The sequence below is a fragment of the Physella acuta genome, unplaced genomic scaffold (genome assembly GCF_028476545.2).
Source record: "Physella acuta isolate Inbredline_101_S28 unplaced genomic scaffold, ASM2847654v3 ptg000594l, whole genome shotgun sequence".
Taxonomy (NCBI): Eukaryota; Metazoa; Mollusca; class Gastropoda; family Physidae; genus Physella; species Physella acuta.
Window position 1 is genome coordinate 167,921 of NW_026732113.1, and position 26,484 is coordinate 194,404.

Sequence of the window (26,484 nt, forward strand, 5' to 3'; positions counted from 1 at the left end):
AATGTTATGGTGGTGAAAATTGACAACCTGTCTAGGAAACGAAAATTGAATTTGAAAAATCAAAGAAAACAAATAAATGAACAAGAAAACAAAATAGAAGAGCTGAATCAACAAATCGAAAGTTTAAAAAGAAATATCAGAGATAACACTGGCATTATATGGTAATATTCGTGTGCTAGTCGGGATCCGGACAAAAGGCCAACATGGACAAAAGGTCGACAAGACAAAAGGTCGACAAGTTTTATAAAACAACAGACTACATTTACAGGCATGTATAATATCTAAAATATGTTATTATATACGACTGTTTGAGTTTCTCATAAATATTCTTAGGTACATAAAATAGGATAAAATAAAACACACGATGAAATCAATTATTTGTTGCCGATATATTGGTCCATATATAGGCAAATCACAGGGTAGATTTGCACAAAAAAACTAAAATAACTTACCGATTTTGGCACACTTGTATCACAATCTTAATAGAATTAATGAATCCAACAAATATAGTATACACTTTTTTTTCACGCAATTCGCAATGGACGAAATACATTATAATTCAAAGTTTGTCGGTATTTAACATGTAGTCCATCTGTCCGAGGTTCCACTATATGGACTTTTAGATAAGCTTTCCTGCTCTATTCACTCCGACCATCCAGTAACCAAAATTTGTTTATAAACTAAATGTTATGTGGGTATAGAAGGAAATATACATAGAAAAATCTGTTGACCTTTAATTCTATTTTTAGCGCAATACTGGACAATTGCGATTATTAACTCGTCATTTCTGGATGTGTGTCCGCAGCTTTAAGTCGTATCTAAGTCGTATCTCCTCCTCAACGAAGCAATATCGAGGACTAGTTCCAAAAGCAAAAATGTCAAGCAAGTTCCGAGGATGATTGTGGGCCAAAAAAATTCCCGGAATTCCTTCCTGGATTTCCCGGAAAAGCCAAAAAAACTCGAAATTTCTGTTATTTCTGGATGTGTGTCCGCAGCTTTAAGTCGTATCTAAGTCGTATCTCCTCCTCAACGAAGTAATACCGAGGACTAGTTCCAAAAGCAAATATTTTAAGCAAATATATAGGATGATTGTGGGCCAAAATATTCCCGGAATTCCTTCCTGGATTTCCCGAAAAAGCCAAAAAACCTCGAAAAAATGCAGTTTTTGCTCCATATCTCGGAAACCAGACCACTTAGCGACTTGAAACATTTACCAATCAATTTCTGCCATAATTTAGAACAATATTGCCGAAGAAAGTTTTCAAAAATATCCTTTCGTTCGGTCACAAATTTTTTTTTAAAATTACAATACACTACAGTACTATATAGCAATATAGAGAGCGCGACAACTAAATACCCCTACACGTTCGCAAATTTTTAAAAATCTCGTTAATAAATATTTTTTCTATTTTGTTTTGAATTATTAAAACTACTTGTGTTGCATTATTTATTTGCTGCATATATGATTTATCTCGATTTAAAATTGTTATGGATAACATAAGGAAATTGCGCTTAAATTGTCACTAGACTTTTTATTAACTTGTTTTTAGATTCATGTAATTTTTACCTCATTTTTCCTTATTTAAAAAGTATCTTTTTAACATGTAAGCGAAACGATGTGAATATACAACCCACAAATCATATTATACTACTTTTAATGTATCAAAATACGTCATTTACTAACATGTTATACTATCTAGTCAATAACAATCTTATTATTATTAAATAATTAAAAAAATTCATTACACATTTTTATTACTCCTTAAAACAATGACCAGTGTTTCTTCCAGACTTTTTTCTCCGGGGGGGGAGGGGGGCACTTGAAATTTTCGGGGGGGGGGCGGACTAAAATTTCCGGGCACTGTTAAAAGTATATATATTCTATATAAATTTCATTTTATTTGGGGGGGGGGGGGGGGGCGGTAGACTTTTTTCGGTAGATTCCACCCCCCCCCCCCCCCCCCCCACCCCCCCCCCCCACCCCCGAAGAGATGTCTGGAGAAAGAAACTCTGGTTATGGCAGTTATTTTACGTCCCTTGCATTATATTTACTGATGTGTCCCTTGAATGTCTTATCTCTGTGGTGTATCGTTTAATGTATAGTGTGTTAGTGAGTTGGCCAAGAATGATGACGTATAGAGGAAATGTTGGCAGAGAAGATGTATAGTATGAAGTGTCGATGTTAACTTCAAGGGGTCTCCTGTTTATTCAAATGATAAGAAACAACTAATGTAACACACTGCTAATATATTAATTTGATTTTTTTCAACATACCTACTTATTTGTGTGATTGATTCCATTTGTGTATTCCTTTTTACTTTCTCGTATATACGAAGTATAGAGAAAGTATTGTAATCGTGCACAAAAATAACATGAAATTTTGACAGTTTTCACCGTTTTACTCCTCAGTCCTTCATCACATCCGGAGTATAGAGGACTTATTTTAATCAGGCAAAAATTATAAATACAAATATATAAACGTTTTGGCGTTTTATGCGTTATCGAGTCGTAAAAACTGGACTTTGCAATTATATCCGTATGTCTGTGTGCCTGTGTGTCTGTCTGTGTGTAAACACGAAAACTTGATAACACGATAACTACAGCTAGGTTGATGGAATTTCAAATATAAGTATTTTATCAAAATCGTAGATCCTGATCAACTTTTAAGCGATTTCCGATAACCGGAAGTTGTACTTTTTCTCTTTTGAATTTTTCAAAAGCCTATAAGTTGCGTACTATTTTAGATAGATTCATGAAATTTCACACGTAAGTAAAAGATCTAATTCTCTACCTTATGTCAAATTTTGAGTAATTTCCGTTGAATGGAAGTACTAATTTACGCTATTTCCGATTTCTCAAAAAACGCATGTAAATTTATAAAGTACTAATAATATCCCGCACTTTTATACACATTTTATTAGGCGTTCACTTGGTGTGGGACGGAGTGGTCTAGCGGTAGAGAGCTGGACTGCTAACCCATTAGTCTCGAGTTCGAATCTGAATTCAAGTCAGTAGACCGTCCTGAGTCCACCCAACTCTGATTGGTACCTAACTCCTGCTAGGGAAAGTAAAGGCGGCTGGGCATAGTGCTGACCACACTATCTCTTCATATGCCGAGGTCACAGAAACAAGTGAACTCTACTTCACTTGCCCCATATACCGTCAGGTTTGAAAGGGAAACTTTTCACTTGGTGTGCAATTCTTTTTTTTACGAGATTCTATTCTATTATAAAAAGTATAAGTAATTAAAAATGGATAACAAATATTGTCTATGTCCTGAGTTGCCATCCCTCGTAATTTTATATTAGAATATTCGAGAAAGTTTAGGGGAGATCACTCCAGGTTTATGTTTTTATTTATCTATGTTTGCCATTAATAGTGTAAAAAGAACTGGCTGTGGATGGAAAACGTGAACGTATCATTGTCTACTTGGTTTTTTAATGTTGATTCAATAGTCTAAGTAAAAGTGGTAAAGCTCAATCGTATCGTGTTAACATAATTAATAAAACAAACAAACTGGATAAAAACCATGCAAATTTAACATTTAAGAATGCCTTTAACAAAAATGTAAAATATAGCAATTAATTTTATAACGAAATTACTAAAAGTATTGTTAAAATTATGTGAAAATTTAAAAAGTACTTTTGTTTTTCATAACTTAGTTAAATTATAAAAATTCATAATACATTTGTGAGAAAACAAATGCTTATAAGTAGCACTTATTTTATTACATTGTTATATTTGTAAATAAATTAATTTTTTTTGAACGAATATGAAACGTTTGTTAATACATATCATAAAGACAATATATGCTAAATAATTCAAAAGCTGTAAAACCAGCATTTGCAACATGCGTCTTGATATTCAAAGTGTTAAAATTTGAAACACCCACAAAATAAATAGTAAAATGAAGACAAATAATTATTTTTCAAAAATCAGCTCGCTGGTTCAGACAGTAAATATATATACAAGGTAAAAAAATTAACTCCCTGTCAAATAAATGAGTATTTTAAATGAGGACTTCAATTTTATACATACATATATCATATGTATGTATATCATATTTGTGTGTAAAAAAACAATATATGTTTAGCATAGTTAGACATTTAGTAGTAATAATAGTTATTCTCTCTAAGGAAAGCTGTTGGTATTATTAAAGGAGCTACATTAGAACTAGTACAAAAAATTCGCCAGTACTTGATCAATTTAAAGTGATTTGGAACTTCTAGTTTTTGTTCTCCATCCGGGTTGATTTGCGATTGGTATCCAACAATTATAAGTTTCTTTTTATAAGTGAACGCGCCATGCATCACTTTTTTGCCAGTCCAAAGGTTAGCAATGTGTTCAAACTCAATTTTTCTACCGTCGTGTACACAAAGAACCAAACACAAACTGCCATCTGCCTGTAAAATGTAGTTGTGTGTACCATTCTTGAAACTAATTAAATGTTCTGCTGGTCCATCAAGATTGTCTTGTCTGGTCCAAACTTTGGATACAATATCAAATTTATGGACGGCTGTCTCTTCTAACCCGTTTGGAGCGTCGGAACCAAATAACAAAATGCAGTTTTCTAGAGCAATTACGTGCGTAACTTTAACATCTTCTGCAAACTGCGTCAGAATATGTAAATTATCTGGGTCGTCTTTTGGTTTTATTTCGTAAATAACTTGGGTATCTTTGTTTAAAATGTAAATACTATCTCTTCGTGAAAAAAATAACCAGTTGTGACATTTCATTTTCGTCACAAGATTCCATTTGTTGTCACTGAAAACATGTATATTACATTCTCCGTAGAGGTGATAGTTTGGTCTGCCTACAGCATACAGTTCTCCGTTAACTGTGGTTAAATGAATATTGTCACACAAACAAGAGCTATATGAAATTGTATAAATCTTCTCTTCGACTATACTTATAAATTTAAAATGTCCTTTTCCTTCAGCGAATACTCCACCATATGTGTACCCACTACACGTTCTATGTAGGGCACCGGATGGCCAATGAGTTTGTCTCAGATCTTGAACGTGATATAACAAAGCATCGACAATTATGTCACTTGAATCTTTATTTTCAGATATTAAGTCCATCTTGTATACATGAGACAAAAGTGAAGGACTTACAAGATAGATCCTGATCTTTTTTAATAGACCTGTAAGTTTTTCCTTCCTCAAAGCAATTTCATTTTTTACAAAGTCAGTTGTAGCACTAGGATCTAGCATTATATGGTTAACTTTGTTTGAATCTTCATCTTGGCAAACATTCAATGTACATTTACTTTCTTTTAACTCAGCTGGCATTATCTGAACAAAATTGACCCATCGAATCACTGCTTCAAGAACTAAATCTTCTTTGCTAACTACTAGATCTTGACATTTAATCAAATTCCTTAGTTCCTCAAAAGACAGTTGTAGAAATGTTGATGTCAGAGAAATTTGATCAAAGTTTTTTATCATGAATTTCTGGAGGTGATCAAGAACTTTTTCTGAATCTAAAAGTTTAGCATTTGTGTAAATCTGTTCCCACGTATCCATCGCAACCGTTTCAATGGCGAAGTCCTCACATAAATTGACCATGAAAGTGATCTGCAGCATGTGAACTGCTCGCCAAACATCGAGCAGGTTTTGGGAAGTTAAAATATCTACACCCGTGTACAATGTCCTCAGAATTAATGTAAACACGTCACATGAAACGTCGTGTAGAACAACACAGTTCTCGGTGACTTCTCGCATGCCTGAACGAAAAAGTGCTTGAAAAAAATCCGAACATGCGGCTAAGATCAGGCGATGACATTTGATTGTTTCGTCTTCGATTTTGACAGTAAAATCAAACAACATTTGATCTGTCCACATGTGTTCTAGACCCTTAACAATGTGTATGCACATTTCTGAAGTAGTCATGATGTTAGACGACCTTTAATAAATGTTAAATTATATATATATATATATATATATATATATATTATATAAATATATTAAATATATTTATTATAAATATAAAAATATAACTATTTATGCATTTATTTTTATATATGTATATGCGTATATCAATCTATTTAAAAAAATATCGCTTGCTAAATGCAAAGTGGACTAGACAAAATTTACATGAATTGTGCATATATTCAAACACTAGAATTACTGTACATGTCCTAACATAATATACCAATCTAGTAAACATTCAATTTTGTAGATTTACAATCGGAATTAATACACCGCCCCGCCCCCCCCCCCCCAACCACCACCTCCCCTCCTCTATTTTATTGTATTTTAATAAAACATGATGTGTATGGAAACAATATCGACAGTTGACATATAGATGTTTAGCCATAAGCCAGTATGCAGCGAGTTCAGCAACGAACGCTTGAAATTGATGTTATTTTTTGGTTTTCTGAAGTCATAAAGCCGTTTCATGTTTTAGTATGAGGCGTTGTTTTCATTTTCCTTATATCTTACCCTTGTGAATTTTAACGATTGTTTTCAAACATTTCTGGTAAATACGTCGAGAATACAAACGCAAGGATGGGATTTAATTCTAATTTTAAATCATTTTCTAAATAAATGTTAGCTTTTATTTTACAAATTACAAGAATAAAACTTGGAAAAAACTAGATGGTAGGGCGTAGCGAGGGGGGGCGGGGGTGCGGACCGCACCGGGTGACACCAATTAGGGGGGTGACACCAAGACAAAAAAAAAATAGCAAAATATATACATAAATATTTGAGGGGGGTGTAAATCGAAAGTTTGGAGGGGGGGGGTGTAATCGAAAAATTGAAAGTTTTTCCCCGGGAAGGGTCGCTACGCCTCTGAGAGGGGTGACACCATTAAGTGCCGCACCGGGTAACACCCGACCTCGCTACGCCACTGGGTAGGGACCATTCAAACCGTCTGGTGAGCTGTCGTTCATAAAATGTTGTTTAAAACAATAGAGCCGTGACGGGCGCTAGTACTGGAGTGATGCTTTTCATTTTAAAATTAAAATACTGCTATTTATTGATTGTAATCAGGACTAAAAAAATGTATTTGGTAGGTTTGCCAACATAAGTAAATATCGAATAACAAAATGTAACTTAAAATTTCTTGATAATAAAATAGGAAATGCAATAAGATAATCTCGAGTTCGAATACGGGTTCAAGTCAGTAGACCGTCCGTGAGTCTACCCAGCTCTGATGGGTACCTAACTCACGTTAGGAAAAGTAAAGGCGGCTGGGCATTGTGCTGACCACAATATCTCTTCAGATGCCGAGGTCACAGAAACAAGTGAACTCTACTTCACTTGCCCTATAGAGCGTCAGGTTTGAAAGGAAACTTAACTTTACTTTTACAATAAGATAGAACACTTTTAGGTATAAAAGAAAATGCTTTGGCTTACTCTTGTGTCTCAACATATTCAAAGTCCTCGAGATCACTCAAATCTTCTTCCTCATATGGAGAATCCTCAAAATCTCCGTATTCATCGTCAAAATTGAAATAGTCGTAATAACTAAAACTATAACTCTCCATACTGCTTTAAATCAAGCTACTTAAGTTTAAAACGATATGGTCTTTACTTCATTGATAAACGATCAGTAGATAGGTCTGGTGTGTTGTAGTACTGCAATTACAACCCAGTCCCTGCTGCTTTTGTTGAAGTACCTGCAGATACATCGATTAATGTTTATGTAATTTATAAACACGTAGAAATGAGCGTTGGCTATGCATGCACATAAATAAACTTTAAGAAATATCTAACCTGTTTATATTTATTTAATAACAACGTACCAAATTATGTTGAATTATATGGTTTAGTAAACATAACAAGTCTTGTTATTTTGCTGGTCTTATTTCTCTGTTTCAGAGACTGTTTAGATATGCTTTCACTACAGCATAATATTGTACAACTAGGGAATTAGGAAGCGCCTCATGAGTTACAACTCAACTATTTTGCCATCTACAGCATTCATAATAGATAAAGACGAACTTAATTTTTCTAACATAACAACAGAAATTTGTCAAGTTTATCTTAATAAATTAGTTAAAAATAGTAGCCATAATTATGAAAATAAGGTAACTTATCATTGATTATCATACCACTATGTAAGTTAATCAAAATGTTGTACTATACAAATGTTTTGGTTATTTACTCCCCTCTAGCTCAACACACTTCACATTCAACTAGCCCTAGCCAAAATCCTACAAAACAATCGCTCACGCTACTTGTATGCCATTATTCAACCCGTAGGATAAATAATACAAAAACGGAGCAACTACAACTTGCTAACCCAAGGGATCTTAACTATTACTCCCTAGCAATAAAAGTGATACGCAACAACATAATTTGTCAACAAGTTATCCTATTATATACTTATAGCTATTGTAAATATTTACCATACTTTAGTATGAAACTTTACATCGTATTTTAAACAGATAAAATGCAATGCCTGAATACAACCATTTTAATATTAAGTACGATTTCAGGCAGTATCGAGGATATAGTAATGATTACGGTCATGATTCAAATTTGATAAGATAATATGATCTGTGTAACGTAAAAGATTTCAGACAAAGCCGAAAGATAGAACTAGTTTTAGCCCGAGTTACGAGTAACACATGGTATCAAACTATTAAATAGCAGGCCCAAACTTAACTTGGACCTACTAACATGTAAGCAAGGGATAACGTAAGAAATTTAAAAAGTCTTAAATTAAATGTAAAAGTTTCAAAATGATACAAAAGTTACAGCTAACATAATACACGTCTTTCCTAGCTTTAATTCTACCTCGCTCTATTGAAATAGCATTTACATTAAACAAATACATTGAACAATAATCAGAATTTTCCTTAAACTCATGTACTGTCGAAAGTAAACAGTTTAAATAAATAGCCTATGATTCATACTTAACATTTCAGTACAATTGCACTTTTTTTTTAAATAACTGCCATGCAGTTTACGCAGTTAAACACCATAAGGCATAATACACAAGGTGTTAAATCGAATTGTCTACTAGATCTAGATCTAGATCTATTATATATATAAGAAACAATTCATGATTAACCTTCGATGCTTGGGACTAAGGGCTATACACTGAAATAAATGATGCACATACAACTACATCTAGATCTAGCGTTAATGGCTCAAAACTTACATATGTAGCCGTAATTTTAACCCTTGCTATATTTTCGTCTTTGTAAATGTATGCAATTTTACTTATTCACTTAAAATACGCAGATCATTTCAAAAAACTTACAACAGCATGAATAACCATTAGCACACTACTTTGGTGCAAACCCTTTTTTTTATATTTTTATTTATTTACACTGTGCAAATATTGTGCGCATTGTAAAAAAAAAATTCATAAAAAACGTTTTAATAACAAGCTTTTATGTAATAATGCACTAAAAAGTAGAAAATAAATTATACACTACTATTTAAATTACTATAAAGAAAAGCGTGGTTCACTTTAGTATCTATTGGATACCTTTAGTAATATTTAGGAAGAGACCCACGCTTTTCTTTAAAGTAAATTTAAATAGTAGTGTATAATATATTTTCTACTTTTTAGTGCATTATTACATAAAAGCTTGTTATTAAAACGTTTTTTATGATTTTTTTATATGACTAAAAAAAGCTTGTTATTAAAACGATTTTTATTTTTAAAAATTTAGTACTTTACATATTTTTATTTACAATAGAGTAACATTACTAAAAAACCATTGCGAAGCTATTGAACGTGATAACGCGTTTTTGCCGTGATGATGCGTGTGGATAGAACTGCTTACTAATTTGGTCAAAATTTTAATTAATTCATAACAAATTAATCAGGCGACCAATTAAGTCAGATTTAATGTCACGATGCATTGTCTTCAGTCTTGACATACGTATAAATTACGACCCGTATCTGTCAGTTAGAAGTGCCTGCAAAAACGGTTCGATAAACAGGAAACTGGCAAATTTTGACCTGATGCTTTATAAAGAGATTTTTTTGTCCAGTTCCTGAGCTATTGGTATCTATATTTATATATATAAATATATAGACAGAAAATGCGGGACAGCCCCACGTAAGCTCAACAGACCATATCGCTACCACCCCCACCCTCACCAGTCTGGTGAGCTGTGGTTTACCCCGAATGTTTACAATCGTAGAGCCGGGTCGAATAAGTAACGGCTTTTATGGGCAGGTAATTTAGTTTTTAAACGCTTTGAAACTAAGTGGAGGTAATAACAAGTTCTGCTTGATCTTTTCATTGTCGTCTTTAGACTGTTGTCACGGACGGCTGCTTTAATTGGGGCGTGGGGGGGGGGAGTGGAAAGTGAGGGTGTGGATAATCGTCCTTCACGAGCTACTGATAGTGTTTTAAAGCAAAATATTTTCAGTCTAAGCATTGGTAGTGTCGAATTCACAAATGATGAATTACTGAAAAATAGGAACTAAAACAACTAAATAGTGGCGTATGCTGACGCGGGTCAGCTCATTATGTAATAATTACTCGAAACCTTTTATCACTTGTATCAACATACTGTCGTAGTTTTCTGTTACCTTATTCAAATTGTGGACCAGCAAATGACGCTCACTGTTAGAGAATATTTGCTTTACATCAGTAATGATAATTTATAATTATTTCTATAGGCCTATATCGAGGAGACAAAATTCGTAATCATTGATTTTCTCTCTAACCATTGAAGAAATAAAATGAGCATATAAATCTAAAAATTCAACGCAAACTGTCTTAGTTTTTCGTTTTAGATTTAAGACATTTGCAATAGGAAATAATCAAAGTAAGTGATTAGTGTAATGATTATTCAAAAACAGTATGTTTATTTATTATGTGTTTGCTTTTATATAAGTGCAATTTATAAATATTCATACATGTATTTCTGATTCTATCTTTTTTTTTAAAAGTTACTACACTTAGCCTCCCTTAAATTTTAGTCGACAATCATATGGGAGGCAACTCTTCATCTTTGCGGTGACATAGGCTGGACAAGGTTCCGATTTGCACCCTTCCCCCCTCAAACTTCCTATTTGCACCCCCCCCCCCCCCCTCAACCTTTCAATTTCTTTTTCCAACCCATTTTGGCGCCCCTAAGGGCGTCCCCTGATTGTGGGACGGCGTGGTCGAGCGTTAGAGCACTAGACTGCTAACCCGTTGCTCCCCGAGTTAACCCAGTTCTGACGGCTACCTGACGCACGTTAATGAAACAAACACGGCTGGGCATAATGCTGATCACATTATGCCGAGGTCATTGAAACAGATGACCTCAATTTCATCTGCCCTATGTGTTTTCGGCAGAAAAAAAAATGAAGATGAGTATTCTCCTGATTGAGGTTTATATTATGAAAAATATATCGTTAACGGATGTTTATTATTTAAACATAAATTTGTATTCATTATATTATAATTTTAATCAAAACGGTTAACACGTTTATTTCTAAAACAATGCTACACGATAGTCTAGGAACAGACTATTTTGTGTTTGATAAAAAATACAACCACCGTCAACACCTGATATGTATAACATTAAAATGTGATAAAAGGTCAAAAGCTATGTCAAACTAACACATCGTTTATGAATAACCAAGTTCTAACAGAAGTCACTTAAAGGAACTAATAATAAATCACAAGGTATTATACATTTGTATTGATTAATGTAAGATACCTTCACAACAGTTCCTGCATTATTTAGCTAGCTGTATACTACAGGCATACCACTTAACTCATGAAACTATTTACCATAACTCCAAAAAATATAGTGATAACTTAAGTAGGATAATAACAGCTATTGTCTTTTCAGGGTGTCTTCATTTTTTAGTCGATCTTCTATAGTCTGCCCCTTACTATATACGCTATACCGATTTCGAATTAATGGCTACTAATGATCCCCCCAACATTATAATTAACAGCAAATGTGGACTTTTCAAATAATATGTAGAATCTAAGTACTATTCAAATAGGTCAACTACAGGCAGAGACGTAGCAAGGGCGGGGTGCGGACTGAGCCGGATGACACCATTTATATAATTTATATAGAAAATATATACTTTTAACAGTGTCCCCCCCCCGAAGAAAATTTACCGCCACCCCCCCCCCCCCCCCCGAAAATTTCAAGTGCCCCCCCCCCCGCGGAGAAAAAAGTCTGGAAGAAACACTGTTTAGGGGGTGACATCAAGGCAAAAAATCGCAAAATGTACAGAAGAAAATTGCTTTTTGCCTGTTTCATTAATTAAATATATAGTCTTTTAGGAACAAATCGACAATTATTACAAAGGTATTTGGGTGACACCATGACGTAAACGTGTTAACTCTGGAGAAAACAATGCTACATCCAAAATGTATTATTAACAGACTATAGATAAACATCGTGTAACATATTGGGATTTGTGAGGTCAGGGGAACTCACTCTTCTTGTATTAGTTATATTTATAATGTTGTTTTTGAGTGATGTCCCTTGTATTTATCTATCATTGTTCCTCTTCCGGTTTACCAAATAAAGATGGCTACATGCTGATGGCTTCTGTCTCCGTTGTTGAATACCTAATCTATTATATCTGGCGACGAGGATAAATAATCTACTAGAAAGAGCACCTACTTACGCAAAAAAGAGGTTTGCTAGAGCATATTGGCTAAGTATTTCTAGAATAATGGCGCTGTATGGCCAAATAAAAGAATTTGATTCGAATGATGAAATCATTCAAGATTACCTAGATAGGTTAAGCTTTTACCTTGAAGCTAACGACGTGACGATAGAAGCCAAAAAGAGAGCTGTTTTGTTAACAGTCATAGGGCCTCAACAATTTAGGCTATTAAAGGACTTATGCGCACCAGCTAGTCTAACTACCAAGAGCTTTAACGAGCTGAGCAAATTGCTAACAGACCACCATGCGCCTACCCCATCAAAGTTTCTATGTAGAGCTAGATTTGACAGTAGGACTCGTCAACCAAACGAGTCAATATCAGAATATGTTGCTGCTTTACGTCATCTAAGTAGATTTTGTGAATTCGGAGACACGCTGTCTGACAGACTATGTGAAAAGTTTGTCACAGGTGTAAACAGCCCTGATATTCAAAGAAAGTTGCTGCTCGAGTCAGATCTAACATTAGAAAAAGCAATACAACTAGCAACTTCATTCCAGCAGTCATCCGATGCGGCGAGATCTCTAGCACCTTCAGAGATCCATGCAGTAAACAGCAGGTTAGTCAACAAACACCAACCCCATCAGAGCATTCCAACTTATGCTAAACAGCCTGCACGTTTAAAGCCTAGATCTAAATCTAGTAATAATTATCAAAAATGTCATCGATGCAAAGGTCCCCATGCTTCTCATCGGTGCAAGTTCAAGTTAGCAACTTGTTATAAGTGCGGTAAGCAAGGTCACATTGCCAAGGCCTGCTTTGCAAAGTCTTCGTCTGTTGCTAAATCTAGCCAGTCAAGACAGTACCGCAACCAAAGGCAGCACTATGTTAACTCTCACCAAGACTACCTAACCCAACCAATGAACCACTCTACCAGTGAAAATGCTCAAACTGATTCGCAACCGGATTTCAACCTGTTCCCTGTGAAATCAGAAAGTCATGCTCCCATCAATGTACTAGTTAATATCAACGGTAAGAGCATCAGCTTCCAACTTGACACTGGAGCATCTCTAACAGTCATCACAAAGAAGGACTTTGACGCTGTCACAGGAGGATCAGTGCCTCTACAACCATGTCACAAGTGTCTAACAACATACACTGGTGACAATGTTCCGGTAATAGGAGAGTGTATGGTTCATGTAAGTTATAATGGTCAAAGTGTTAAACTTCCTCTTCTTGTGGTTGAAGGAAATGGACCACCATTACTAGGTAGGAACTGGTTAAGTAATCTTAAGTTAAATTGGAAGAGTATATGTTCATTGAACAACGCAAGAGAATCTAGTCTTACTTCAATAGATAAAGTTATATCTGAAAATGAAAGTGTTTTTGGTAATTCTGGATTATTAAATGATAGAACAGTGAAGATAAGCATTAAAGACACAAATCCAAGATACTGCAAAGCTAGAGTTCCACCTTATGCAATGAGGAATAAAATTGAAAATGAGCTAAGTAGATTGGAATCTAATGGCATCATAAAGAAGGTAGACTATTCCGATTGGGCAACGCCCATTGTGCCAGTGTTAAAGAAGGATGGTTCTATAAGAATTTGTGGAGACTATAAAACTACACTGAATAAGCAAATAGAGCTAAATAGGTACCCTATTCCTAACATTGAGGAAATTTCTTTGAATTTGGCAGGAGGAGACAAATTCACTGAATTAGACTTTAGTCATGCTTACACTCAACTAGAACTGCATCCAGATTCAAAAGTCTATACGACAATAAACACACATAAAGGACTCTACCAATATGAAAGACTATGTTTTGGCATATCATCTAGCCCTGGAATTTTCCAAGCTGTCATGGACAGTATTTTTAAGGATATTCCAAATGTTTGTGTTTACTTTGACAATGTGTACATAACCGGTAAGAATGACACTGAACATCTTAAAACACTTGATAAAGTATTGAAAGTAGTTGGTGAAAAAGGTTTAAAGATAAACAAAGATAAATGTCAATTCATGTTGACAGAAATTAGTTTTCTTGGTTATATATTAAGCAAGCAAGGCATCAGACCTCAACCTGAGAAAACAAAAGCCATTAAAGAAGCACCCAAACCTGAAAATACCCAACAACTAAGAGCTTTTTTGGGCTTGATAAATTACTATGCAAAGTTCATAGGGAATCTGTCTGGTAAACTATCACCACTGTACAAGCTGCTACAGAAAAATGCAACTTGGCACTGGGGTAAACAACAAGAAGCTGCTTTTAATACAGCAAAAGAAGCTTTGTCTTCTGACACCTTTCTAACTCACTATGACCCAGGGAAAAGACTTATATTAACATGTGATGCTTCACCAGATGGTGTAGGAGCAGTCTTGTCCCACATGGATGAGAAGGGTGACAGACCCATTGCTTTTGCCAGTAGATCTTTGAACCAGGCTGAGAAAAATTATTCTCAGTTAGATAGGGAAGGCTTAGGCATCATTTTTGGTGTTAAGAAATTTCATAAGTTTCTGTTTGGTAGGAAGTTCACCATCTTTACAGATCATAAACCATTGCTAGGTTTATTTGGAGAAAACAAAACCCTACCTGAGCATGCCTCACCTCACTAACTGCATACAATTATGAATTGAAATACAAACCTGGATCTGAGAATAGTGCAGATAGTCTTAGTAGATTACCTTTAAAAAACCAAAGCCTTAGCTATATACCAGAAGATGTATTTATTCTCTTCACTATCATGGAGAACTCCAATATAAATGTGAATGATATTAAAAGAGAAACACAAAAAGATGAGTGCTTAATAAAAGTATATGAGTACTGTAAGAATGGTTGGCCTGAAGAGTCTGTGAATGATGACTTAAGGCCATATTAAATAAGAAATAAAACCCTTTGTGAAGATAATATAAAAGATGGAGAAGATGCAGTCCATTATCAGTCAGAGTTGCCTAAACAAAGTATTTGTAACTTAATAAATGATTATGGTGATATGGCAATTTCAAATGTTTTAAAGAGAATACATTAGTAAGAAGGAATGTGATCATCAAACAACTTTGCTAACATCATTAGCACTTACAGAAACTAAAAGGGTAACATCAAAAGAAAAAAGATTTTTGCCATTTAATACACCCACTTCAAATACTGGATCACAGTTGCAAAGTGATATAGTCCAGGATATTACTTTTAAACAGTATTTTTGGTTACCAAAAAGCACTATCAGATTACCTGAGGAAATTGATCAATCAAAGAAATCTATGTCAGTCAAGGATCTGAATAATAGCATAATACTTCCAGATGCCAATTCAAAAATAATTCCATTAAATCATGACAAGACATCCATTGAAAGAGAATTTGGTGTTAATGAGAATGTGTATCTAAGAAATTATGGGAGAAAGGAAAAATGGATACCAGGTCAAATTGTTCAATGTACAGGACCTGTGTCTTATAAAGTAAAAACAAATGATGGACTTATTGTCCGTAGACATGCAGACCAGTTAAAAATAACTTGTGCAGATAATAAGTGTGAATCTGTCAATCCCACCAAATCTGAACAGTTCACACCAACTCAGTTTGTTCCACAACCAAGTTCTGTTGATATGAGTGAACCAAGTTGTCTAGAGTCAGAAAATGTAAATTCTGGAGTTAATGATTTAAATCCTAGACCTCCTGAGATAGAGAATCCATATGGTCAGAATCTTGAGTCACCAAATCAAAAGCCACTGAGAAGGTCAAACAGGACAATCAAAGTCCCAGATAAGTTAGACCTATGATTTTAAAGGTCAAAAGGACTTTGACATCATTGTTTTGTATCTTGATTATGTTGTGGCATATTGTGCATTGTTTTTAAGGATGTAATCTACCATAGTGTTCATGTTACAATATAATTGGTGATTTTAAGATACTGTCAATTGTTCTATTGAGAGATGTGTTGTGTTTACTAAGGGTAAAGGGATGTAACATATTGGGATTTGTGAGGTCAGGGGAACTCACTCTTCTTGTATTAGTTATATTTATAATGTTGTTATTGAGTGATGTCCCTTGTATTTATCTATCATTGTTCCTCTTCCGGTTTACCAAATAAAGATGGCTACATGCTGATGGCTTCTGTCTCCGTTGTTGAATACCTAATCTATTATACATCGTTACTATTACGTCTGCAGTGAAAAGAGCTTATTCACATGCATGTACGCATATGTGGCGTATATTTAAATTTTAGGCACATGTTAGCCGACACACACACACACACACACACACACACACACGCATATATATATATATATATATATATATATATATATATATATATATATATATATATATATATATATTCTTTATTTTTTAACTATTTAAATAGTAGTGTACAATTTATTTTCTACTTTTTAGTGCATTATTACTTAAAAGCTTGTAATTAAAAGGTTTTTTTAATGAATGTTTATGTGTTACAATTTGGTAGCAGAACATTCAAAAATATAGATCTAGGCTTAAGTTTGTTTCAATATAGTAGAGCCTAATTCATTTTTTATACACCCAATTCTATTTTTAAAATATGGCGGCTTATTTACTTCTGTAGATGCGAGTTGTGTTGGCTTGTTTCTCATTTCATTCATGGTATTTAAATTATTTAAACGTTTTACTGGATGAGTGAAAGCTAATTTAAAGCTAATGAAATATTTCGCTGTAGATCAAATTATTAGATCTAGAATCTAGATCTAGATTTAGATCTAGATCTAGATCTATATATCTTTAAACTTAAAAAGTTTTAATACCAGTCTCGTCTTTTAAGACTTTTCTAAAACTTTTCTTTTTACATTTAAAATCCAATGATTAGTTCTAGACTAGATTTAGATCTAAATGAATTTAAATGATTATGATTGATCATCAAATGTTTAGATCTATGTCTTATGACTGTTGAGGGCTAGAATCATAAATATTAAATATGATTGGTCTCAGTGTTACTGGTTAACTTTTATGATCGCCCTGACAGAATTCGGACAAAAACAGGAAACTGAGAAACTAACAAATTTTGACCTCATGCTTTTAGAATCTAATCTAGATCTAGATCTAGAAGAATCTATATTTAAAATTTAAATTATAAAGAGATTTTACTCAAAAATGTTTATGTTTATCACTTGTAGATCTATGATGTATCAACATACTCATCATACTGTTGTAGCTCTCTCTCTGTTAACTTATTCTAATTATGGACCTGCAAGTGACGCTTACTGTTAAAGAATATTTGATTCTCACCAACCATGGACAATTTATAATATAACGAGTGAGTTAGCATTAGATCATAGAGTTAGTCAGTCTAGCTAGCAGCAGCAGCTAGTCCAGCTAGCCACTATCTAGATCTAGTAGACGTCTAGAATAACTAGATCTGGTCTAGATTTAGATTTTCTAGATGTGGCTAGATCTAGCTAGTTACAGTAGTTACCTACACCAGCCTGAGTTACTAATGTACTTATCGAGATCTAGTTACTAGTAACTACTAGAGTCCGAGATCTAGAATCCCCCAGTCAAGCCAGTGTATTTGAGTAGTAGATATATAGAATAAATCTAGCACAGCCTAGATTAGTATTCTGGAATGGTATAGTAGATCTATACAGATTAGCATTTTAAAAAATGGTATAAGGCTTAGTCTGTCTTGTCGTTCCAGAATCCACCGGTGGTTGATCTATTCTACTTCTCTTTAAAATTAAACCTTACCTTATTAATCTTTATTTGGCACCATGTTTTGTTTCAATTTTAAAATGTTGATATATCTAGATTGATTTTATGTGCATGTTAATAAAATTAAATACTATTATTTTGCTATTAATTTTGTAATTCTAATTATTTTTAAGTGTTTTTGCTAATTATTGCTGCTATTAAACATTGTTCTATTTCTAGCCATTTTTACAATTTTGGTAAACATTTTTACTCTGCCTAGATTCTAGGTCTGGATATCTAATTGACCGTCACAAAGTTTTTTATTTCTGTTTCTAAAAAAATAATTAGACTAATTAGGCTACTACACTTGACTTTATTATTTATATTTAGAGCTACTAGATTTAACTGTAACTAATTTTCTATTTATTTCTGTTTCTTTGTGAATGTCAATTAAACTTAAAATATAGTTCAAACACTTATTTAGTACACTTTATATTTCAATGTTCAGATAAACTATGGTTTACAGTAAGTAATGTTTACCAAACTCTACAAACATTACTGGATAATTTCCTACGCTATACTTGGAGATTACCCGAAAAGATAATCCTACTCCAAGTTAGTAGATCTCATCTAAAAATCTAAGTGAAAATACTCTGGTGATAATTCGATAATTTGTTTAAATTTATGGAACAAGATTGCTAATGTAAATAAAATAAAAGTTAAAACTTTAAAAGTTTTAAAAACTATTGTCTCTTTATCTGAAAATCTATTCTAAACAAAACTAATAAACTACCTTTTGCATGACCACCTAAAACAGAATCCTTGCGATGTTTATCATTTCTCTTATTCTATTTCTGTGTATATTCTAGTGTTATATTTTTTGTTATTCTTAATATATTTACTGTTTTAGGCTAATGTGAAAAAGGCTTCTGTTCCGTATGTAATTTTTTTTAAAAACCATTAACAAACATAAGAAAGTGTTATACATTTAAATTACAAAATGAATACCTTTTCTACAGATTGGCATAGCCTGATATTTTCAAATTGGGTTCAGTATTTTGTTGCATGTAACACATAAGTAGATTTATTGAGCAGACAGTTAAAACCTTTCAATTAATTTCTTTATTTTGTTTTGAATTTAGTCCAAGCTTGTTACAGAACGCACAAACTAGTTTGAAGAACAAACAAAAATTATGGAACCTGGCATTGAAGCTGTCAAAACTGTAAGATTTTATTGAATTGTAATTATTCATTATTTTACCTTTACTTTGTATATTAGACATAAGTGAATATAATAGACTACATTTACCAACAAAAGTGTCATCCTAATTCACTTATCATTTTTCAGACTGCAGACAAAACTAAGGCTGAGTTAGGAGATAAAAATGTCAACTCATCTTTCACATTCAGAAAGCCTTTCCCAGAAGTTAAAGCAGCGACCTCAGCACGGTTGGGTGGAGCATCACAAACTTTAAGTAAATTTTTTATTCACTGATTTTTTATATGATATTAATATTTATTTATTTACACAGTTTTAAGTAAGCATGTAAATAATGACTTTACTTATTATATCAATATTTGGGTTTTTACACAATTTTAAATAAAAAACTTATATGATGACTCTACACAAGCTTTCAAATTTTTTTTTTAATTGACACATTTTTAAGTACATTGAGTGCACAGATATATATATATATATATATATATATATATATATATATATATATATATATATATATATATATAAATTTACACAATTTGAAGTAAATATTTATACATGACTATAAATTTAATCTTGTATAATATTCCTTCAGATTTTTTTATTAAGCATACATAGTATCAACAAAAATTAGAAGAATTAACAATTTATTTGATAACTTAATTTTTAAAAAGACTGATCATAGAATATTATGATGTATTTATGTACTAAATTATCTATATTAAAATACCAACAGAGAAGAAACAAGATATTTAACTAATGAAATAAATTAAATAACTGGACATATCACATGCACATCTATTTATAGCCTGAAGTACTTGGAAAACCTGTGGTGCACTATCCCAACAATACTGACAATAAACAAAAACAAAAAATGTTCCCCTACTACATCCGCAGCACTGTTAAATCTTCTTAAACAAAAATGACAAGAAACAAACCCCTCAAAAATAAACTTTTAAGTATGTATTCATGTCAACCATGTAATGAAGACATTTTATTTCACTCAGCGCCACAAACTACATCAACAGAAAAATATGAAGACAGTAAATCAACAATTCAAGCGGCTAAACAATTTCTACAAATAGCGAGTAATTGGTTGTTTTTTTTACTGAAATAAATATATTTAAAAAGAAGCTAAGTTAAGCATGTAATACTTCTACTTTTAAAGTTTATACTTATTTCATTGTTTTAAATATTTAAATATCGTGTGTTAATTTTACATGTATTACAGAAATAATCAGTCGACTAGAACTTATAGAGAAAGCTCTATTTTCTCTTCAAGACAGCAAACAAAAGACTGAAGATGACATATCAGAAATAAAACAATGGAGAGACAACTTGCAGACAGAAAAAAATAATATGGCAGAACAATTTTGTAATCAACATAATCTTGAAAGCCTCAGACAAGAAATAAGAGAACAAGATGACAAAATAAAGGAGCTGAACAAAGAAATTGAGAGTTTAAAAGAAAAGGAAGCACAGTCAAACAAAACACTAGAAAAACTTTCTCTAAAAATCAAAGAATATGAAAACAACTTAAACCCAATAAATCAAGAGATTGAACTTAAGACAGACAGTCTAACACAGGAAGTTAGAATTCATTGCTCTCTGGTGTCTTCTATACAAGACCAACTACAGGAAAACATGCTACATACAACTTGTAACTTAAATGAGTTATATGCTAAGGTAATTAATTAGGTTGTTTTTTGTGTTTACTTATGAAATCAATATTTTGTTTAACTAGTTTGTAGCCATGTTAAGAAATTTCATTGTATTGTGTTCAAGATGTGTCAGATATTTTAAATTGTGATTGTAGGGTGTGTGTTTTCAACAGGTAAACCTCCATTAATTTAGTGAATTATCGTACCGTGTTTTGTGTTATACATTTTAATACAAATTAAAACTGACAGGCTTTGTTAATGTCAGAATATAAACTGACCAGATTTATTGTTATTGTCACAGCTAGTATATCATGTCCATTTATCATGTCAATGTCATAGGGAAGTAAACTGACCAGTTTTGTTAGTGTTACAGGATATTTAAAATGACCAGTAACAAGAGTATGTGTCATATTAACCAGTTATTAATTTAAGTTTGCATCATAAAGAATATAAACTTACTTAGGTGTCATAGGATAAAAACTGACCAGTTACTAGAGAATTGTGTTCTGTTTGAGATATATATTAATGTATTATAGGGGATCTACACATTTAAAAGAAGTAAATTTTTAAAAATTGTTTTTATTTAATACATTTATCTATATTTTAAAAAAATAGTTGGCCTCTTCTTTGTCATCTTTGAAAATACTTTTTAAATTATTAAATTTAATGTCTTTTTTTTTACTGTTCTACAGTTTGAAAATCAAGCGAAGGATGTTTTGAAGCTTGAAAATCAAGTAAAGGATGTTTTGAAGCTTGAAAATCAAGTAAAGGATGTTTTGAAGCTTGAAAATCAAGTAAAGGATGTTTTGAAGCTTGAAAATCAAGTAAAGGATGTTTTGAAGCTTGAAAATCAAGTAAAGGATGTTTTGAAGCTTGAAAATCAATTAAAGGATGTTTTGAAGCTTTCAACACCTTTGAATACAATTAGATCTAGTAAGTGTAGTAGTTTTACTTTTAATTTTCACATTTAAAATGTAGCTGTTAAGGGCATGGGCGGGTGTACTTTTCGTCATAAATCCACTAAATCATCGATTTCCCACTTTTACTTGATCTATACAGAATAACCATTGTTGAATCTAAAAACGACATTGTTATGACCCTAAAAACAGTATTTAATTATGAAAAACCGGGTTCAATGTAGTGTGTACATGGTCTTTTGTTTAATTTTTTGGTAAAAATAGCAATTTTTCGACCTAGAAAAGTACTATTAGGCTTCGCGGAAACCTAATGTGTTTCATATCAATGGAAAGGCCGTGACCTCCTTTCTTTATTTGTTCTAAAATTAAATGACCAATCAAAATACATATTTTAATGTGATTATTTTTCTACGTCATAAAGTTGTTTATTTTACTCAGTCGGGTTTTTCCGGTATGCAAATTTTTGACCTCAATTTTTTCATTGGCATACGACGGCGGAAGCTAGTTAGCGATTGGTCGTTTCGCTTCGGGAGTAAACATTCCCTTAGTTTCAGCGCGTTGCTAAGTTTGATCTAGTTTTGTTTCTCTAAGCTTCTGTAAAATACTTACATTATTTTAACATATAATTATTTCAATTAAATATACTATTAACAGTTTAGATTAGTTTGTGTGAATTATCATAAGCAGTGAGACGATTTAATTCGTTTCTCTTTCGATAATGCGTAGAACAAAATACTCGCTAAAAATAGATACACACATCTAACTAATTTACTAAAGCGAGGGCTCGTCCGAATGCAACTGATTGCAGCTACCTCTACTAAATCTAGCACTATTCAGACAAGCACTGGTGCAGATGTAATATGCACATTTACTAAGAAACTGCGACAATGTAAGACACAGTTTTTACAGACAGAAGAAAGCACTGTTACATCTAGTACTAGTAGTACTAATTGTAAACCACAGCCATGCAGAATTATTGTCGACTGTGATTTGCTTCTTGATGTTATCAATACATCTCCTCGCACACTGTGATGTAGTGGCTACTATTGATGAAAACAGTGTAAAGGGTTTGCTTCAAGCATGGTGTGGCAGTAATAAAAATGTTGTAAACCGTAAGTATACAACTGCAAAAGAATCCAGAACAAGGCCTTTCACAATAAACAAAGACGTCTTATCATAATTGGCTTTAGACATGAGACCATGCAAAATATACTGCTGTTTCTGTGATAGCCTAATTCAATTTTAGGCCCAGGCATGCTATGGCATTGCTGTCAAAAGAAGGAAACCATAGTCGAGGACCCAGTGAAGACGCGAAAAAAGACGCCATGACAACAGCTTTACTACAACTCTAGGTAAAACAAACAGCGCCAGAAAAAAAGAAAACTAACAGCCGAACAAGCTCAGAAGGAATATATTCAGCAGCACCATACTTCAGGCTATAAATGTGGTCGATTTTAGTGACATACAGCGATAAATGTTCATTTTTTGCAACTTTTTGTTAGTTTTTTGCGTTTTTCTCAGTTTGATGTTTTTTTGTACAATTGTTGAAATAACTTTGTTAATAATTATCAGAACTGAACTAAATTTGCTCCAGTTACTCTTTATATATGTTCAAAGAAAACTGATAGAACACTTTTGGAATTTTTGTAAAAAAAAAAATTTTGTTGTTGAAATAGTGAAAAAATTGGACGAAATAATGAAATTTTTACAGTAATGTTTTTAAAAAAAAAGTAAAAAAAAAAACTATTTTCTTTTTTGAAAATGTAATCTATCTGAAGTCTTAAACACATGTGTCTGCAGACTATATTAAGTTTTCATGAAATTTGAACAAACCATTTTTGAGTTATTTCCATTTAAAAATCGTCAATAAAATCCAATATGGCCGCCGTCACCATGGCAACGGAAGATTTAAAAAATTAAAAAAAATATTTTTATGCTTAACTCTTTGAGTTATAACTATTAGCCAAGTATTACATCTTTAGACTCGGAAATAAGGAAGTTGGTACTCATCACCCGCCCATGCCCTTAAGCTAAATATTTATTTTATCCTATTACATTTTGAGATGCACAGTTATACCTGTTTATTTTAGACCACATATTTTCTTGTGGTGAACAGGTGACTGATTAAATTATCTATAGACAACCTCTAACTGACTTAATTTAATGAGCCTAAACACTTGGATCAATTTATTTCCTACCCCTGTCTACTGGGAGAATTGTGGCAAGAGTTACACCTCTTGTACACCCTGTCTCTGAACCTTAGTGGTTGTCTCCTGACTTAGAATCAACAAATCCAACAAACACATTAGCTAAGAGCTATGTTGTTGATATGTATGTAGTTACCAGCTATGTTGTTTATAAACACCTGAGCTGACCCACTATGTAGCATACGCCGCTTTCTAGTTTTTTTTATTTTCTACTTATCAACAATTCATAATTCCTGAATTCAACACTACCCCACCCCCCTGCTCACCCGCCCAGTGAAAGCAGCCGTTTACAGACAACAATAAAAATATCAAGCAGAACTTATTACCTCCCCTTAGTTTCAAATCATTTAAAAAGAAAATTATCTGCCCCTAATAGCCATCACTTATTCGAACCAGCTCTACAGGTGGGGATGAGGGTGGTGGCTAAGCTGCGTGGTGTCTCGTATGGTCCCCATGAAGAGAATTTGAATTATGTATATAGATTAGCTACCAGCTATGTTATTTATAAACACATTAGCTACCAGCTATAGTGTTTACAAACATATTAGCTACAAATACAATAGCTACATTGACTACTTACAACTATGGATAAGTGTTGCCTTATTAAGTTCCATTACATATATCATCAGTGTATTACCAATGTGTGGTCTTACAACAGACTATATTGAGCTGGATGGAAAATGTATAGATCTTCATACATGGTGTAAACAACAGCCGTTTTAAAACATCAGTAGACCTTATAGATATAAAATACATGTCAAACAAAATATAACAACAGACAGTATTGAAGTGTCAGTAGAAATAAATAACTTACTTATGCACACCCTTTTCCCCCTCACCAAACACACATTTACCTGCTTTCCCCCCCTCCCCACACACACACATAAAAACACACAATCACACAGAAACAAACACATACATTATGTTTAATAATATTAACAATAATTTCACATTTTCCCAACAGAATCCCCTTCATGTAAACCTTACATCTGTCAACTGCACGTCGACAACAACACACCAGTAACCAGGGGAACCATTGTTTCTACATTCTATAATGTGTGGGAACGTAACGGCTGCCATTTTAATCAGACAACAGGCAAGCTTGTAGCACCAGAAGATGGCATCTATCTCGTCATTGCAACATTGCTGGAGAATGAAAATAAACTAATTCGAGTGAATGTTTTAATGGGGGATGTGTTATGCAATGAAGTTTTTGTCAAGTCTGCCCTAACATCAGTCTGTGCATCAACTGTTGTTTCCATGAAGAAAGGCGGAGAACTTTTCTTTCAAGTGGCTCAAGCTGATGTAGGGGCAAGGCTACAAGGAGGAAGTGGTTTCACCATCGTTAGATTATAAAAATAAAGTCTATATTTTACTTACTACATTTAGTGTTGAAAAATAATTTTCTGTATTTTACTTAATACATTTGGTGTTGTAAAAATTATTTTCTGTACTTTACTTAATACTTTTGGTGTTAGATTGAAAAAATAAATGTCTTATTTTACTTAATAATTAATACATTTAATGTAAGATTGAAAAAATATATTTCTGAATTTTACCAAAAATATTTCATGTTAGATTTTTTTTTTTAATGTTTATTTTACCAAATAAAGTTGATGTTTTGTTGTTACAAGTTGAAGCTAGAAGGAGGAAGTGGTTTCACCATTGTTAGATTATAAAATTATAGTCTGTATTTTACTTAATACATTTAGTGTTGTAAAAATAATTTTCTGTACTTTACTTAATACATTTGGTGTAAAAATAATTTTCTGTATTTTACTAATTTCATTTGGTGTTAGATTGAAAAAAATTAATGAAATGTCTTATTAATATTGAGTCACCAAATCAAAGGCCACTGAGAAGGTCAAACAGGACAATCAAAGTCCCAAATAAGTTAGACCTATGATTTTAAAGGTCAAAAGGACTTTGACATCATTGTTTGTATTTTAATTGTGTTGTAACATATTGTGCATTGTTTGTAAGGATGTAATCTACCATAGTGTTCATGTTACAATATAATTGGTGATTTTAGGATACTATCAATTGTTCTATTGAGAGATGTGTTATTGTGTTCTAAGGGTAAAGGGATGTAATAGATTGAGATAATTGTGAGGTCAAGGGAACTCACTCTTCTGTATTAGTATTATATTTATATTGTTATCTTGAGTGATGTCCATTACATGTTATGTATATAAGTGTCTCGCCTCTTCTGCCCTCCCTCTCTCTCCTCATGGTGTGAATAAACTACTGTTAACAACCAATGTGGCTTCTCGTCAGTGATTCC

General features: G+C 32.9%; 1 protein-coding gene across 1 annotated transcript; it reads left to right on the forward strand.

Moving 5' to 3' along the window:
• The first annotated feature begins 17,094 nt into the window (after nucleotides 1-17,094).
• On the forward strand, nucleotides 17,095-25,556 carry LOC131947462 (nuclease SbcCD subunit C-like). The gene is made up of 7 exons (XM_059308680.1): nucleotides 17,095-17,155; nucleotides 19,339-19,419; nucleotides 19,545-19,671; nucleotides 20,423-20,503; nucleotides 20,647-21,101; nucleotides 21,769-22,009; nucleotides 25,165-25,556. Exons 2-7 carry the CDS (start codon nucleotides 19,390-19,392, stop codon nucleotides 25,554-25,556), a joined length of 1,326 nt encoding a protein of 441 aa, XP_059164663.1. The 5' UTR covers nucleotides 17,095-17,155; nucleotides 19,339-19,389.
• Nucleotides 25,557-26,484: the final 928 nt, after the last annotated feature.